Below are 18,149 nucleotides of genomic sequence, written 5' to 3'. Positions count from 1 at the left end.
AGAGATATTTGTATACCCATGTTCAAAACAGCACTATTCACAATAGCCAAAAGATGGGAGCAACCCAAGTATCCACGGATGGATGAGTGGATAAACAAAATGTAATATAGGTATATAGATATATGCATACATATATATGCTAATGGAATATTATTCAGCCTTAAAAAGGAAGGAAATTCTACATGCTAGAACATGAACGAAACTTAAGGACATTATGCTAAGTGAAATAAGCCAATCAAAAAAGGACAAATACTGTATGATTCCACTTATATAAGGTGCCTAGTGTAGTGAAATTTGTGGTCACCAAGAGCTAAGGGAAGGGAAGGATAGAGGGTTGTTGTATAATGGATATAGTTTCCATTTTGCAAAATGAAGAGTTCTGGAGATTGGTTGCAAAACAATGTAAATGTACCTAATAGTTTTAAAAATGTAAATTTTATATTATGTGTATTTCACCACAATTAAAAATAAAAATAAGTGGTGTCTGGGAGCCGAAGTCATAGCACAAACAATAGGAGAAACATCCTGGTCACTTCTCTGCCTCCAACATCATGATGTGACATCAGAAAAGCCAGTTCTCATCTGGATCTCAGTTTCCCCAACTGTAGGCTAGGTAGGTACCATAATATTGATCCAGTTCAGCTTTAATATTCTACAAAAGGGGGAAATCCTGAGACCTCATGGATCTTCCTGGATAAGAAGTTGTGACTCTCAACTCAAAAGACCCTAGGTTGGGTCCTCATGTAAATGCAGCTTCTGTAAGAACCCTCACCACATTGCAAGTCTCAGGAGGAAATAGAGAGCTTGCTGTTTGTTTGGGCTTTTTTTTGTGTTTTTTTTTTAATCTCTGTGTCTTTTTCAAACCTATACACCAAGCCTTTACCATGTGCCAGGAGTATCTCCCTTTTAGGGCCTTACTCCTAATAGATATTCTGCAGATGTTGGTTAAATCAAACTGGATTAACAATTCTTATGCCTCTATTCCACTGTTTGCAAGAGCTTTCACATCTGTTATCTCATCTGTCCCTCGCAAGAGCTCTGCTAGATAAGTCAGAGACTATTCTCATTTTACAGATGAGGTAACTGAGCCTGAGGAGATGAAGTGTTAACCACATCTCCTTTGGGATTTCCTCCCTATCCTCCAAGTCTCAGTTCAAGGGAAATAAATCGGCCATGCCTTGACCAGTGATGACAGAATAGCATGAATGAAAAGTTACAATTAGCCAAAAACAACAACAACAACAAAAAAAAAACAGATCCAGCTCAAAAGTACCCCTCTTCCTTTCTTTGGCACCTTCTCTGACTTGCTCTGTCTCTCCAGTCTTCTGCTATACCTTAGAATACTTACATAACTGGATTATGATTGTGTTCCCCATTAGCCTCTGAGCTCATCAAGGATTTCATTTTATTCATATTTGTATTCTCCCAGGCTAGGACTTTACCCAATACAGAGCTGGTCCTCAGTAAAAGTGAATGAATGAATGATGTGTGTTCTGTACAGCAGTCTAGCTGTCCTTCCTCTACACCACACGGTTTCTTATTACCAATAGCCTTCATTTGGAAAGTGAAAGAATCTTCAATAGAAGTGTACTAGACTCTGAAATCTGTTCAGAAAAATTTAGGAATCTGTGAGTTTAGGCTATGTTATCAGTGGTGCTCCCTGGTGTCCAAAAATGGCAAGTACAGCTATCCCTAAGAAGCTGCCCAGAGTCTGGCTGTGGAGGGAATGAGAGAAATCTTGGCTTCTAACAACTCTTCCCAGGCTAATTTCACAAAGAGAGTCATCTCGCCTTCCAGAATCAGTTCTAGACTCTTACTGCCAATGTTTACTCACTCATTCAACTCAATACTGAACTCCTGTTTGTAACAATCCAGTTCCTATCCTCAAAGAGCTCAGTTTTTAGGGGAAATATATAGATGAAGAGTAATTAGTACCTGTTGATAATGTCTTGAGAGGAATTGCTACAGGGGAAGATGAGGGAACTCAGAGGAGGGACCAGTAACTACCCAAAGCAGAGAGGATGTGCACACGGATGTAGGGCCAGTGGGGGTTCTGGAATTAGACTGCCTAGATTCACACCTTGGCACTGCTGTGTGACTCTGGGCGAGCTGAGCTGCTCCTGGAATGCACTGGGGCTGAGGAAGGAGGAATTTCCCAGAGGGGACTATGCCAGATGACCTGGGTACCACCCAGTTTGGAGAACATCAAAGAAACAAAGGCATCCTAGAGGCAAACAGGACAACTATTGTTCTGCCTGTCTGGGAGGAGGGACCCTCCTGAAGTATTGGACATGTGCTTGGTCCCCCCTCCCCCCATCCAGTTATTTCCTCAGGGGGAATCAGAAACAATGGATCCGAGGATGCGACTCTAGAACTTTGTTTCATTTGTCACTTCCCCTTTTCATTCTTTCTGCTATCTCTGTATTGCCCATGGCCTTCCCGTGTCATGAAATGAGACACTGGACTTGTCTTTGTGGGTAGCAAAATAAGGGGAGTAATAAGGGTGAGACTCCTACTTCTACTCAGGAAGGGTGAAAGAGAGAAGACAAGGGAATCAAGAGGAGACCCAAAAGGCTGAGTCCCATCAGAGACAAAGAAGAACTCAGATTTAGGGTCAGCCTGAAGAGCCTGGGACTGGGACTAAGCAGAAGACCCTAAGGGCCACTAATGAGCTATAGGAGCTGGAGCTCAGTGACAACTAGGCTGGAAAGACCCATTTGGAAAACACCAACCAGGGCAGGGGTGAGATAATTCAGGGCCTTTCTCTTGTTCTCTATTTCCATTCTGCTCTTTTAGGGGAACTGAGTCAGCTTTAGCATTTTGACCTTGAGAAAGAAGAAAACTGTCAGAGGGAAAACTTGAAAACAACTTAGGCATATGGAGAAATTAAGTAATGTTTATTTGTTGTACTCTTGGCAATCGGCTAGACACTCCGCTTGCTTATCTCATTTAATCTTCATAATCCCACAAAGTGCACTGTATTGTTACTCCGATTTTAAAAAGAAACTAAATGGCTCTGTTACATGCTCCTATACTGTACTTTTGTATGATTACCTGTTTAAGCACTAGCTCCCTTCTAGTTACATCAGGATAGGGGCTTGTCTATGATTTTACCACTACATCATTGGCGTGTGACACAATACCTGGCCCAGAGGTTTTCAATTAGCATATGTTCAAGGAACGAATAACAAAGGTCATGTGACTTGTCAAAGGCCACAATGTAAGTAGTACAACCAGGATGTGAATCCTGGACTGTCTGGTTCCAGAACCTGTCTGTGATCTTTCTGTTCTACCCTCACCAAGTGCTTTCACATGTTGTCTCACTTCTAAATATCCCAGTGTCCTTGTCTCTCAGGTGCTTGTGAGCACAAATGTACCCTACCTACCAAGAACTAACCTATTCAGGGAAAGCAAGTGAGAGAATAGGAAGAAGAAATAGCCCACCTGGGGTCAGGCCCTCTTCTGACCCTCTTCAGCTCAGCATTTGCCTCCTCCAAGAAGCCTTTGCAGATAGCCCCACCAGCCTAACCTATCTCCCTCTCCTCTGGCCTTATTAGCCTTTCCTATATCTGTGCCATAAAAGTGGCTCCAAGTCACCTGGCTTCTGATAGTTCTACACATATTAGTGCTCTATTAAGGCAATTTGATTTCACAGACATATATTGAAAGCAAATGTGTGCTCTTGCCTGCCTGTGCCAGGCCCAGTGGGTGGACAAAGATGAATCAGACACAGCCTTAAAGGGCTTACACTTAGTGGAGTAGACAGACATTAGGTACAGATACAATTAACTGGAGCACAAAGCAAGATGACCTAATGGTATTAAAGAACTATGAGCAATATGCTACATTCATAGAACTTAATTACTTAATTATTATTCTGAAGAGTATATCATAGGTCAGAACTCAAAGGTATCATCTGGTTCAACCCCTTGTTTTCCAGTGGAGGAGTCTGAGACCCAGAGAAGGGAGAGGCCTGGTGTAAAGTCTCTTTAGCCAGTCTGGCTGAGCCAAGACTAGACTTCAGGTCTTCTGAAGCCCAGCCCAGGTCCCTTTCCTCCTCCTCCAGTAGCTTCAAATGTAGTAGTCCCATATCCCATCAGACTATGACATCCTCAAGACCAGATCAGGTTCTCTCAACTAAGCAAGCTTAACCAGGGCCAGGCATGCCCAAGACCAAGGGTTCAGGAAATGCAGTCTGACCCTAGGCTGCCAATACAGCCTTTTGGTCTACTGTACCTACTTTTACCACTATCCTTCCAAAATTGATTTTTACATATTTTTGCAGAAAGCTTAAAAAAGAACAACAAAAAAGAACCCTTGATAACACTAGTATTTAAATCAGACCAAAGCAAACTAACTCTGGTTGAAGGGAAGGGAAGCCAGAGCCCCATTATTTTCCTGCTCTCAGGTCCTGGGAAGGGAACTCTAGGAACACAGTTCAAAAATCTTGATTCTGGGGCACAATTTTTAATGGCTTCATAGAAGCCATTTTAGTATATCCTCTACTGAACTCTGTCTTTAATGGAACCTCACAATCCTTTCTTCAATATCAAATGCTAAGCATTAGCCTTGTGTTTCCATTAGATTATGGAGGGGAATCAGATTTTCCTCCTGCCTTTCCTGGTTTCCTTTCCTTCCAAGTGCTATGGGGAGGGAGGAGAGAGATCCAAACTCTGCTTGGAGGATCAGGGAATCTTGCAAAGAAGTATCATGGAGAATGAATTCATGAATTCATCTACTCAGTCTTTTACCTGCCTGAATCTGATAGAGGCTTTAACATCTGCATTCCATACCATACCCACTAGCTCAGGTACCACTGAGCACTTGAAATGTGTCTATCCAAAATTCATATGTACTCTAAATGTAAAAAGTACACTATATTTCAAAGATTCAGTGACAAAAAAGAATGTAAAACATCCTATTCAATAATTTTTATATTAGTTGTATGTTGAACGATAGTATGTTGGATATGTTGGGCTAAGTAAAATATATTATTAAAATGAACTTTACCTGTTCCTTTTTACTTTTTAAAAAATGTCATCACTGGAAAATTTTAAGTTAAATTTGTGGCTCATTGTATTTCTATTGGACAGCACTGGAAGAGACTATCAACTGCATGGCAGAGGTAGGGGGGTGTGTGTGTGTGTGCGTGTTCCAGCACGTGTGTTGTTGGAGGCAGTCAGGTGGGGAGTGGTTCATTAGGGCCAGATTGGGACATACTGAGTGGATTTCTCCTGGCAGTCAATACTGAAGGAAAGAAGTCAGGCAAAGGGAATAGAATGTGCAAAGACTCAAAGATGTGGGTAGGCACGTTGTGTTTAGGGAATTCACTGGCATAGTAGTATGAGTTTTTAAAAGAAGAAGAAAAGAAGCATTTGCTGAGTGTTTATTTTGAGCCAGGCATTGACAGCAGGCCTTTTACATACATTCTCATCTTCAAAACGACAGGATGGAGAGGGTTATTCTATTTTGCCAAAGACAGAATTGAGGCTCAGAAAGGTTAAACTGTTTATTCTCGGGTTGTTCTTCCTCTTTATCTGGAAGGCCTCTTGGAGACAAGGAGCCTTTCGTACACACCTCTGTTTTCCTCCATAGCATCTAGCACGCATTTGTGCACGTGGTAGGCGCTCAAAAAGTTTGTGCTGAACGAAAGATACCCTTTCTCAAGTCAGAGCTCCACGCGCGAGGCCGGGGAGCAGAAGCACCAGAGGGCGCCCATGAGTCTGCCCATCCTCCTGGCCCCAGGGCCCAGGCAGGATTCGGGACTGGGTGCGGCCCTTCAGTCCCAAGCAGTTGCGCGCCCCAGCGAGAAGAGGGGGCGAGGGGAGCCCCATGTCTTCGCTCCGCCCTGCGCCCTCCTCAGAGCCTGGGCGCGCGGAGCCGCCGGGTGCGGAACGACTACACGACATCCTGTTTTTGGGGCCCGCGGCTCCGCCTGCTCCTCTGCTGATCTTGTCTTTCCCCGGGTGCTGACGCCAGCTCCCCTTCCCCCGGTCTCCGCACCCTCCCCAGGGGTCTGAGGCCTTCCTACTGCTGATTCACCACCACCCCGTACTCCCCCGGGACTCGGGGCAGGGGTGGGGACTGCCCCCAGCCTGACCCATTCTGGCCAACCCCCAGTCTGAGCCATCGCTCGATCCCTGAGCTTGACTGAAGGCACCAGGCCTAGGCGCGCCTGTCCTCAGCATCTTCCCGCGGGGGTTGGTGTGGGCGATATACGAGGAGGGGGACAAAAGTCTAGTGCCAAGGCTAGGACCTCTACTGGGATGGGGGGTAGCAAGGAGAACTGAAGGACTGACCTTAGGAGGCCTGACCTTAAGAGTCTCAGAGGCAGAGGGTTGGGGTTGGGGAGCCCAGCACCCGGCCGGGGTCCAGCCTGATGGGGGAGACCGGGGGTGGGGGGCCCGGCCGCCGACTTCCTGGTCGGGCCCCTCCCCGCCCCGGCCCGCCCCCGCGCCCCGCCCCGCCGGCCGGCCCGCCCCCCCCACTTCCTCCGGCCTCCCGCTCTCACTTCCTTCTCGAGCCCGGAGCCGCTGCCGCCGCCCCCAGCTCCCCCGCGGCGGGGAGGGCGCCAGGTGAGGTCCCGCGCGGGCCCGCGGGCTGGGGGTCCAGGGGTGGGGAGCCCGGCGGCCCTGGGACCGGACGCGGGCGCGGGCCCGGGAAGTTTGGCTGCGGGAGGCCGCAGCGGGAGGTGCGCGGCTCGCTCCAAGTTGGGCGGGCGCGGCCGGCCGGGCGGGGCGGGGACGGGCCACTGCGAGCCGGCGGCGGCTCGAGGAGGGTGGGTTCCTGCACCGAGGGCGGCTGTACTGGCTCCTGGGAGCCGCGAGGGATCCCTGAGGTCGGAGGATCCTCTGCTCCAAGAGAAAAGTCTCTGAGCGGGAGAGCTCAGAGCTGGGAGATGGGGTGCCTTCAGGAGTTGTGGGGGGCTGTTCCGAAGTGTGTTTAGGGGAGGGGGCCCTAAGGGCTTTAGAAGGCTCTCCCTCTGCTCCGGCAGTTGTGACACTTGTGAGGTTGAGGGAGGGGCGGTGTCTGGCCTTTAAAGCCTTAGATCGCAGAGAAAGTCCTCTGGAAGATCGAAGCCGGTCCAGACCTACACTCACAGCCTGCAGCCCAAGGGCCCTCTGCACTCAGGAGGAAGATGGGGGAACCTCGCCGACCCCAATACTTTTCTCTGTATGTTTGTTTTTCTGAGGTCCAACCTCTCCATCCCTGAAACAGAGCGACAGGTATTTATTGAGCTCGCATTGGCTGTGCCTAGCTGACGAGTGCCTGACCTTGCTCTTTGGAGGGGTAAACTGAGGAAGGAAAGGACCTGGTTTTGCCCTGTGACTAGATGTGGAAGGACCCTCATTCATAGGTACTAATAGTCCTTGACAAGATGGCATCACTGAGAGCAGGAGATGGAGAGAATCGGGTTTCTGGGAGGCAGCAGAGGTTCTAGCCTTGGGAAATGGTTGGGAGTCATCTCCTAGTCCCCCCGACCCCCATTGTTAGTCCCTGAATTCTAAATGTTCTCATTCTGTCTTCCTCCACAAACCCTACATCACCCTCTTCTCGCATCCTCTTCAGTCTTTTTTCCCCAAGACACACAGTCATGCCTGGGCCTTGACCTCTCGCCTACCCTTCCCCTCTGTCCATCTCTGTCCTCTCCCTGTGGCCTCCCCTGTCCCTTCCTTGCCCAGCTTCTGGCTCCCGCACACATATTACCCTCTTGATTCTTCCATCTTCCCTTCCTCTGGATTCCTTTCTCCTTCCTTTTCAGCCACTTATCTCTAGCTTTGGGGCTCAGGATCTTTGCTGAGTTTAAGAACCTTTTCAAACCTCCCTAGTTCAGAGAGGCAGGCTGCAACCCCCACTGATAGAGATGATGAAAGGGCTAGAAAACCTCTCTGTATGCACGTACAAGTGTCTGCGTGTCTACATCTTTATCTTTTGGAGACAAAATAACTGCCCTCAGCCTTGAGAGGGCTCAAAGCAGGGGAAGCCAGCAGAATGAAGGGAACCTGCAGTGGGTGAGGTTGCGGTTAGGCAGGAGGAAGCAGTCTGTAGCAGTCAGGGTATCAGAGTAGAGTGACACAGGAATAGGACTGGTGAGAGAGTCCGTGGGAAATCAGAATCACCCAGACCCTTGGGTGCTTGATCAAGAGGCCAGGCCTGGAGGCTGCGGGAGAGCCTGAAGGTCCCTGACTCCAGTGTTTACTGATTCCAGCACTACCTGCCAGGAAGAATGGGACTGGGTCAGCTAGGTGTGAGGAAGGATTGAGAGGAGTAAAGGCAGGATTATGGTGAGAAGACTACAGCTGGTCTAACTTAAGTCTTAACTGTTTTAGTTTCAATTCAGGAAAAGAAGAGGGGCGTGAGACAAAGATGTCTGCCCTCTCTTTCCTGCTGCCTTCCAGGGCCTTCCCAGGCTAGATACCCGTGTCCCCTCGACTGCCTCAAGGCCGTGGTGACCAGGAAGCCCTCTGGAGTTCTGCTGACCCCTTTGCCTTCAGGCATCCTCAGTATTCCTCCTCTAACCTAGGCCCCTACTCCCTCCTGAATTTCTCCTAACTGCAGTCCAGCCTGGCTCTATATGCTGTTGTCCCCATTCTAGAGCTCCCTCCTCAAGCCTTTGAGATGCATGCTGAGAAATCCTGCTTTTGCCTACCTCCTCAAGTCTACTCTATTCATTTCTCTCCACTAGAAAAAAAAAAAAAGAGAGAAGTGGAGGGGAGCAAGTCTACTTTGTGGGATTCCCAGGCACAGCCAGATTTAAGGACTATCCCCATTCCCCATTCTGTCATCTTCCCTTCTCACAGTTGTCGCTGTCCCATGGATTGTCCCTTCCTCTGCACTCCTGTCTCTCCTGCTCTCATTCTGGGAGGTATAGGGGGTTTGGCCCCAGGAGGAAATCCCAGGGACCAGCATAAAAATCCCAGCTCAGGGAAGGATATGTATGCAAGGCACTCTCCGAGCATTAGGGCTCAGTAAAAAACCACCCGGGAGTCCTGACTCCCTGCCTGCCAAATTAGTACTTATTTTAGATAACTGAGCAACCCATAGGCTCTAAGGGTGAAAATAGGTTGGATGAGACAGAGCTTCTCCCAAGCAAGATCTGGCCCCACTGGAGGTTTGAGCTAATTGCGTGAAAGTCACTGCTAGAAAAATGTGACCGGGGTGGGAGGGATCTAAGTGGGGAAATAGGGGGAGGGAGAGGGGGGATGTGCCTGCTATAGGGGACTGCCGCTGAGGTCTTAGCTAAAGAAATATGGTCAAGGTCTTGATGTGAACAGAACTGATACGAGATTGTTCGGGTCCTGGCTGAGAATCTAGGATATGGAGGGTTGTTTCTGGCAAGACGTTAGGGCAGATGAGGTGGCTGGTGTGACCTTTTAGGGGTCATGAACAAGATTTGAGAGGTTGTGGCTGTAGTGAGACAGTGGGAAAGATATTAGAATGCAGGTAGCTGGGCAACTGGGAAGAAATGTGTGCCCCGGCCCAGATTGAAGACCCCTCCCTGCATACACAGTGCAGACCCACTAGTGGTGAGACTTGTAGGAGTCTGTGAGAAGGGAAACCAAAAACAGAGCCAGGGCTGCCTCCCCAGAACAAATCGGTTTTCCTGTCCAGGGTCCAGCTTCCTCTTTTGTCCTCAAGTCATGGGGGGAGGGCATCTCCCCAGGAGCTAAAGCCAGAGAAGGCACTCCCCAGCTGGGGCAGGCTGTCTGTCTGTCCAGTAATGTCTGTTCTAAATCATGTATGCTCGGGTATGCTCTTGGCATGAGGGCCTGGAAGCAAAAAGGGCTCAGACACCAACCTCACTCCTTTGGCCCATTTCCCAAAGGGATAAACTATGGTAGGGCCATCCTGAATGAGGTCAGAGGGATAGGCCCATTCCCAGGCTGGAGGTCAGGAGACCCAGGTCCTTGTCCTGGATTTGCTCCCAACCCTCTGTGTAACCCTAGTCAATTTCGTCTCTTGTGGCTCAGCTTCAGCAGTAAAAAGTTATCTATCAATACCTCAAAGAGCATATAGAATACTGAGAGCTCTGACTCTCCTTCTCCCAAGGGCCCCTCATAGCAGTGCCCTGACTCTGGGCCCAGCCTTGAACAGTCTCTATGTGTCCAAGGACAAGAACTGTGGTGTGCCCCCTTTCCCCAAAGCACAAGAGAAGAAGGCAGAGAGTGGCAGGGAATTTGCCAGGGGGTGGCAATATGGGGGAGTACCTGGTGCCTGGCTCCAGCTCTGCCCCACTGACAGTGGAAAATAGATACCGGAGTTTCCTCCCTGGTGTTTTTTTCCCTTGTGGAAACCCCCTCGGGTCTGGGGCGGGCTGAAGGGCCTGGGAGGCCCTGGGTCTCTCTGTGGGTATTTTCAGGTGGCGGAGGCAGGATTGGGAGAATGGCATTTCTGTACAGCCTCATGTGAAATGAGCAAAGGCAAAGGAAGTGCCACTTCACGGGCCTTTTGTGGGGCCCCCCAGACTGCTGAGCTGCTGGGGCAGGGAGGAGGAAAGGAGGAGGAAGCCAGGGTTGAGCCTTCCTCTGTGCTGCCTGGTGGGGGAGGGGGCCGCCTCCTTAACTGCCGCCAGAACTACTCTGGCCCTGGGGCTCACCCTCTATGGAGCACCCCAAGTGCTGGTACATGGAAAGAACAGGGACTGAGTAAAAGGGTCCCAGCCTCCCACAGCCCTCCCAGCTCCAGCTGTCGTTTGTTTCCTCCTCCTCCCCAGCCCCTAGTGGGCAGTCAGCTCGCTCCATCCTACCTGGGGCAGTGCAGGACCCTATGCAGGGCTGAAGGGTGGAGAATGGCAAGAGGTAGAGAATTCTCCAGTGTGAATTTTTTTTTAAGGCTGGGAACTAGGCTCTCGGGTTCTGTCCCTGCTGATGGGAGAATGGGAAGAAAGAGCAAGACTCAGCCCTTGGCCTGTTCCCAGCCCCACACTGACCTCCTGTCTCTCCCAGCTTCCTCCTCCTAGCACAGCTGCAGCCCCTTTGAGCCTCTTTGTACCACCTCTCCTTCTGCCTTCTATTCAAAACAAACAGACTGGCAGAGCTTCTGAAGCTGATCCAACACTGACCCTGACCTTGGCCTCATTCTTGACCAGTCCTGATAGTCCCAATCCTTATGCCCATCAGGACCACTTTTCCTACCCATTCTCCTCATCACCACTGGGCTGGCTATGCCTGCTCCACCCCTCTCACCCTTCCATTTGAGGACAGGGCAATTTAGCCTATGTGTTCGTTAACCCTAAATTGTACTCCTGGTGCAAGGGTGGGTAGGAGGGAAGCTGGTTACCCTTGTCTGGTGTCTCCTAGGCATGGAGGTGCTTCCTTGTTCCCCGAATCAAAGTCTGGATTGACGGGATAGGAGATGTATGCCTGTCTGCAGCTTTTGCTTAGCCCTCTATTGGGCTTCTGGAAGTAAGCAGGACCTCCTCATGAGGCATCCAGTTAGTTCAGCACAATGTAATAACAGTGCTGGGGAAGGTAGGGCAGAAGAAGGGGTGGCTGTGGTGTCCTGAGTAGCTGGGGAACAAAGCTGGGCCCTGAAGGACTGGAGGCTCTAGGGTGAGGGGCAGGAAGGGTTGAGAGGAAGCAGAATTCCAGAAAGAGGAACTCCCATGTGCAAAGACGTGAAGGACAGATTGAGTTCATTCAGCTATTTACTGACAGCCACTGTGTGCTGTGCTCAGCCTAGGGAGACAGGTCAGCCAGGACCTTGCCCCCTAGGCCCTCCCAGTCTGTGACCAGAGATAAGATTCAGATCAGCTTCCACGTGATATGTGATAGAATACACCTGTGAGAGAATCAGGGAGCAGACCTTGGGTGGGATAAGTCCTCTATGACTTGGGTGACTTACAAAAACTTCCCTGGAGGATGTGGCTTGGCTCTGGAGGACCAATGTAGGAGGATCCTTTGAGGCAGTTGGAGCCTTCTGAGCTGCTGGGTGGGGGTCAAAGGATGGAAGTGGGGAAGAAATGCTGGATTCCCACTAGGACAGTGAATACTGCTGTTTCATGTGTTTTGGGGAAGAAAATGTGGAGGCTCCTTGTAGAGAGGATCACGGTTATGTGGCCAGAGCTCAGGATCGGAATAACCAGAGTGATGGATTACAGTTAGAATGAGTTTCAGGGAGGGCTGCACAAAGGGGATCCCTCATGTCAGGGAGGCAGGTTTGTAAGTTTCCACTGCTTCCACACCCCCCTTCTCTTAAGCCTGTTCCTCCCCTCCCCCACTCCCAATTGGGACACTTCCCCTGCTATAACGGCCACAGAGATCTGGCAATCAAGCAATCTGCTGCTTCCTTTCCCTCCCCCATTCTGGGCCTGCCTGGGCCACACCCCAAGACCAAGCCCCACTGGGTACAAGCTGGGCTCCAGGGACCACAGACGGTGAACCCCCATGGGCTGTGCTCCCCATGGAAGCCAGGTCAGGCCAGTACTGGGAAAAGAGATTTTTGCCTATCCTAGTCAAAGCTTTCGGCTGCCATTGCTATCTAAAAAGATTCAGCATTGCAGTGTTGGCTGTGGGGTTTAGTCCAGACCGGGCTTCTGACCTGTCTATCGAGATCGCAGTAACAGGAACAGAAGCAAACAGACCAGGAGGCAGTGGTTGCACAGTCCCATTTGCCTAGCCCTATATTCAGCTTTTCTGTGGGGGAATCAAGAAGCTCAAGCTTCAGTATTTGGGGAGCAGGGGGCATCCTCAAGCTAAGGCACTCATGTACGACTATTGGAGAAGGAGTCACACAGAGCCAAAGAAGGGTTCAAAGGGTGGCCATGCTATGGAAGTTCAAAGGAGAATTCAGTCGCCTCATGGGACCATGAGACTTAAGCCAGGCCTTGAGTCAGGAAGATTTGAGAGGGGAGAGGGAACGGCAGCAGAGAGAAGAACAAAAGTTCAGGGGCAAGAATGATCCTGGCTTGTTTACACAAGACAGTGAAGACCCCTGGGGGTTGGAAACTCACATTGCAAGGTACCTGCTTTGTACACATATATTGCACATCAGCACACTTAATCCATGTAACAACCTTATAAAGTTGGTACTGTTACCTAGCTCATAGCACCAGGACTAGGATTTAATCCCAGGAGTGTCTGACTCCAAAACCCCTGACAGATTATGAAGAACTCTGAGCACCAAGACGAGGGACAGGCAAGATCTGAATTAAGTTGGGAACAGAAAGCCAGAACAAGTCATTGTCATTTGGCTAATACTATACCAATCTGCAAACAATTTATTTTCTAAACAAAAGTTCTTTTAAAAAAAAAAAAGTGACCTAGTGAATAATTCAAAGTTGATTCCCCAACCCCTCTCCTTGTTTGACCTCCTGCAGCATTGACTGTCCCTTCTTCCTACGTGATACAGGCTAGACCTTACGTTTTAGCATGTGCCCTCCTTAAATGCGCTGTGGCAACTTACTTCACCCAGTTCAAGCCATGGATTTCAGAGAAAAGAGTTGTCCTGGGAGAGAATAAGGGTCTGAACTAGACCTGAGTAGGGAGGAGTGGACTGACACCACCACTCAGACATCTGCATGCTCAGTGTTTCCTGCCTCTTGGTGTGAAAGGCTTTGCTCTTGCCACCTCCTGTGTGCACAGCACTGCCCAGTTTCCCAAGCACATTCCTTCCCATGCTCAGGATCCTCACTGCTGTCCTTTGAGGCAGGGAGGGCTAGTTTTATCACACCTGTTGTGCAGATGAAGAAACTGAGGTTCCAGGAAGGGAAGTGACTTACTTGCTTAAGGTCATAAAGTCAGCCGGTAAAGGGTAACTTGGAGGCTGTGTGACACATTGAGGAAAACACCAGGCTTTGCATCACAAAACTGGGGTTTGTGTCCTAGCTCCCATGCTAACTGGCTGTGTGACATAGGGCTTCTTTAACTGCTCTGCATTTGTTTCCTTATCTGTAAATAGGAATAGTACTGTTAGGTTGTTATAAGGATCAAATAACATAATACCATGTGATCTATACAGGGTTGTACCATGTGAGGGCTTTTAATCAAAGGGCAGAGTCAGCAGGTGAATGCAGGTCAGATTCAGGTGTCCAGTGCTCTTGGCCCTATAAAACACTGCCTCTGCCCTGCTTGTTTCTGGACACCACCTCACTCATGATCCTTTTCCGGTGTCAGTCCCTGTTCCCTTGCCAGCCCGGAAGCTACCCTCTCCCTCCCTGCTCCTTTGAGGGCTGATTTACTGATTGCTGGTTGATAACCCCTCCCTAGAAAGCTGCCTGGAGCCAGCTGTACTTCCAGTCTCTTGGGCCTTGTGACTGCCGGCCAGAGTTCCCTCCTTGCCTTCCTGCCTGGGCCAGCCCCGTGCTGGGCTTGAGGGGGAAGGGTTCAAGGTCACACTACCATGCCCACTCCCCTGCTTTGTGTGGAAGTGCTGAGGTCTCCCAGCTAATACAGTGGACAAGAGTAATGGCACCAACACCCTCACCCCAAGATGCTCTCTCTTCTCCCCAAGGAAGAAGCCACAGAATCCTGAGAAGATGAAGGCGCCCTGACTTGCCCCCGTGTACCTAGGTGTTGTGTATTTCCTGACTGACTTGGCCCTCCCACTCCACCCCCTGTTCCTGAGGGCCTTTTCTTTTCCCATCATCCTGTCCGCTGCTCCCAGGGCTCTTAATATCTCATTTCATCCACTTAGTACCCTTGCACAGGCTTTTTTCTCTCCTTTTCATGGATTGGGAAACTGGGGTCCAGAGAGGGTAAGTGCCTCATGCCTGGTTACGGTGAGTCAGCAAGAGAGCAGAGCTGGGGCTCAGACTTAGGTTAGGTCCCTTGACTTCTAGTCTAAAGTTCTCTCCACTGCCCTAGAGGGTCCTTACTGTCTTATTGGACCCATACCCTGAGGCCCTCTATCCTCTTTCCAGAGGTTGAACACACACACTTATTTATACAAGTAAGATGGAAGTATTTTTTAATATGAACCAGAGAGGCAACCTCATAGAATGAACCCCTTTCCCTCCCAGCTGGTCCCCAGGGAAGTTGGGGCCTGGGAGGGAGCTGGGACCAAGCCATGGGTCCTATGCAGATTCCATACCACCAGAGTTCCTTTTCCCCTTTCCAATGGTGGATTCCCCTTTCTCCTCCAAATTTGATTTTTGAGGCTTTGGAACCAAATGTTGAGAGGTCAGGCTGGGGGCGGGGGTGAGGGATTATCAGACCAGGGTGCAGTCTTGCCATGTATGAAGTAAAGTGGGGAAAATGGGCCAGTGGTGATGGTGCTTGGGTGGAGCAGGCAATACTTAAGAGATCTGGGTGTGTCTAAAACAGGGCTGTCCCCCTTCCAGGGAGCAGTGACCTGGTTGTGAGAGAGTCAGGGAAAGGAAGTCACATACTAGCCAGAAAAAGTCCCCCATGGCTGAGGGGAAGTAGCCAATTAGGAAGACCCTTGCCACGGCAGTATAAATAATCATAGGGTTTCCAGAAGCTCTGTTCTGTTCCAGAACTCGGAAGAGCAGTTCCTCACCCCGAGGCCCTCTGAGCTGCAGAGGGGACCAGGATGATGGCTGGAGGGGGGACTCCTCTCAAACTTACCCCACAGATAATTACAGCAGCCAGTTCATTTGGTACTTCCTATGTGCCACACCTCACACCAAACACTCTTTACATGTTAGCTCATTTCATGATCTGACCAATTCTAACCCAATAGGCAAGATTATCCCCATCTCACAGATGAGAACATCTGAGGCTCAGGAAACTTAAATATGTTGCCTGAGATCATACATGACTAGTTGACTAGAATCCCTGGCTAGTCTGATTCCAGCATGTGTTCTTAGTGATAGTGCTTTAATGGCACTGTGTTCTCTACCCAAGAGTCTGGAAGCCCCTCAAATTCTTCAGAGGCACAGGCCACGGTCTCAGGAAAGGGACAAAAGATTGAGGGGGAAACCAAGGTTTTTTTCTCACTCTTTTGTTCAACCCTCTTGGCTGGGTTTAGAGGATCTGCCTTACACCACCTCGAGAGAAGGTGCGGACATCTGTGAGCCACAGCTTCTGCCTGGTTCATTATTACACAGCCAGATTCCAGACCAAATCCCAGCCCTGGCTTGATCTCCAGTGTTCTCCTGCACTGAGTTGCCAGCCTGGATATGTGTGGCCAGATAGGGTTTCCCACGCTTCCAAAACTGATGGGGTACATTCTCCCACCTCTTCCCCATCCCCAGGGCTCCTGGATTGAGATAGGGCAGCTGTCTGGAGAATTGTGCTCCTCACTCCGCAGGTTTCTCATTGAACCTTTTGGTTTGTGCTCAGTAGCCAAGATGTCAGGTTTGGAGTTGAAACAGTGCATTAGGCAGGGTAGGCCCTGAGTTGGGAGAGGATCCATCCATGGCTGCATCTCAGAGTGACCTGGGACAGCTGCCCTGTGCCAGAAGCCTGCCCCAGTCTACTTGGTGGGAGAGGTCCACATCTGATAGAGGATCTGGCAGATCCCTATACTTGTGCACCCTCCTTTTGTGTCAATACTTCCTGGAGAAAAAATAAAAGTAGCTGATACTTATTGAATGCCTATTATGACTAGGCACTGCTCTAAATGCTTTATGTGTGTTAACTTATGTAATCCTCATAATAACCCAATAAAGTAGGTATTATTTTATCCCCATTTTATAGATTAGAAAAATGTGGCATAGAGAGGTTAAGTAATTTGCTCAGAGTCGTACACTAGGAGATAGCAAAACCAGATTTTGATCTTAGTCTGGCATCAGAACTTACGTGCTTCACATAATATATTACACATTATAGTGCCAGCCTCCTTATCCCTGAGCATCTTTGCTTGGTCTCAGGGCCTCTCTCTCATTGTGTGTCTGTCTCTCTGAGGTCTGTCTTGATGGGACTGCAGGATGGTGGCAGGTTAAGAGTACTGGAGCTGGTTTCCCTCTGTAGGCCCCATCCTTTCTTCCTAACCAAGAGTGTCCCTCTCATCTGTCCACAGGTAACTGAATCCAGAGGGGTCCAGAAGGGGAAGGAGGCATTGCCTCCGCCACAGCAGCTTCACCCACGATGCAGAGCATCAAGTGTGTGGTGGTGGGCGATGGGGCTGTGGGCAAGACGTGCCTGCTCATCTGCTACACAACCAATGCCTTCCCCAAGGAGTACATCCCCACAGTGTTCGACAATTACAGCGCCCAGAGTGCAGTTGACGGGCGCACGGTGAACCTGAACCTGTGGGACACAGCGGGCCAGGAGGAGTACGACCGCCTCCGCACACTCTCCTACCCTCAGACCAATGTCTTCGTCATCTGCTTCTCCATTGCCAGTCCGCCCTCCTATGAGAATGTGCGGCACAAGTGGCATCCAGAGGTGTGCCACCACTGCCCCGACGTGCCCATCCTCCTGGTGGGCACCAAGAAGGACCTGAGATCCCAGCCTGACACCCTCCGGCGCCTCAAGGAGCAGGGCCAAGCGCCCATCACACCGCAGCAGGGCCAGGCGCTGGCCAAGCAGATCCACGCTGTGCGCTACCTCGAGTGCTCGGCCCTGCAGCAGGACGGCGTCAAGGAAGTGTTTGCGGAGGCTGTCCGGGCTGTGCTCAACCCTACGCCAGTCAAGCGTGGGCGGTCCTGCGTCCTCTTGTGACCCTGGCACTCAGCTTGGAGGCTGCCCCTGCCCCCCCACCAGTTGTGCCTTTGTGCCTTGGCGCCTTGTCTGCCCCCAGCTGTGCCTTAAGGACTAATTCTGGCACCCCTTGCCAGGGGGCTCCTCGAATGCCTTTCTCTCCTTAAGGAGGCCCACAGGGAAAGAGGCTTTGGGCCCTGCCCTACTCTGCTTGGGAACACCAGGTATTCTCGAGAGCTCACCCAGGCCAAGGTTGGAACCCTCCCCAAGAAGCCAACCCAGTGCCTCCTCCCCACTTTCCCCTACTGACCAGTTGATCCAGCTTTCCACACAGATGTTGCTGGCTATTATGGTGCCTTCTCTCAGGTTAGGAGCTCTCAGCCATCCCTAACCTCTCCCTCGCTGCTCTTCAAATTGCTCCCCCCTCAAGATGCTCTCTCCCTTCCCCAAAGAAGGAGCCACAGAATCCTAAGATGAATGTGCCCTAACCTACCCCTATGTGCCCAGGCCTTATGCATCCGCTGACTGACTCAGCCCTCCTGGGGGGCCTTTCCCACCCCCATCAGCATCAATAAAACCTCCTGTCTCCAGTGGCCCTGCCTC

The 18,149-nt window shown here is 50.2% G+C and overlaps 1 protein-coding gene across 2 annotated transcripts; it reads left to right on the top strand.

Annotated features, from left to right (window-relative positions):
- Nucleotides 1-6,464: 6,464 nt before the first annotated feature.
- On the top strand, nt 6,465-18,139 carry RHOG (ras homolog family member G). Of its 2 annotated transcripts, none has more exons than XM_031680944.2 (2): nt 6,465-6,575; nt 16,924-18,139. In XM_031680944.2, exon 2 carries the CDS (start codon nt 16,992-16,994, stop codon nt 17,565-17,567), a length of 576 nt encoding a protein of 191 aa, XP_031536804.1. In that variant the 5' UTR covers nt 6,465-6,575; nt 16,924-16,991; the 3' UTR covers nt 17,568-18,139. The 2 variants fall into 2 exon arrangements, with proteins under 2 accessions (XP_031536804.1, XP_072825442.1); XM_072969341.1 differs by lacking the exon at nt 6,465-6,575 and adding an exon at nt 7,072-7,226.
- Nucleotides 18,140-18,149: the final 10 nt, after the last annotated feature.

The sequence above is a fragment of the Vicugna pacos genome, chromosome 10, assembly GCF_048564905.1.
Source record: "Vicugna pacos chromosome 10, VicPac4, whole genome shotgun sequence".
NCBI classification, from domain to species: Eukaryota; Metazoa; Chordata; class Mammalia; order Artiodactyla; family Camelidae; genus Vicugna; species Vicugna pacos.
This window is presented reverse-complemented; position numbering and strand designations above follow the sequence as displayed.

What these genes read in the sequence shown, in the direction of transcription:
- RHOG (XM_031680944.2), top strand. Translation starts at nt 16,992, where the DNA reads ATGCAGAGCATCAAGTGTGTGGTGGTGGGCGATGGGGCTGTGGGCAAG.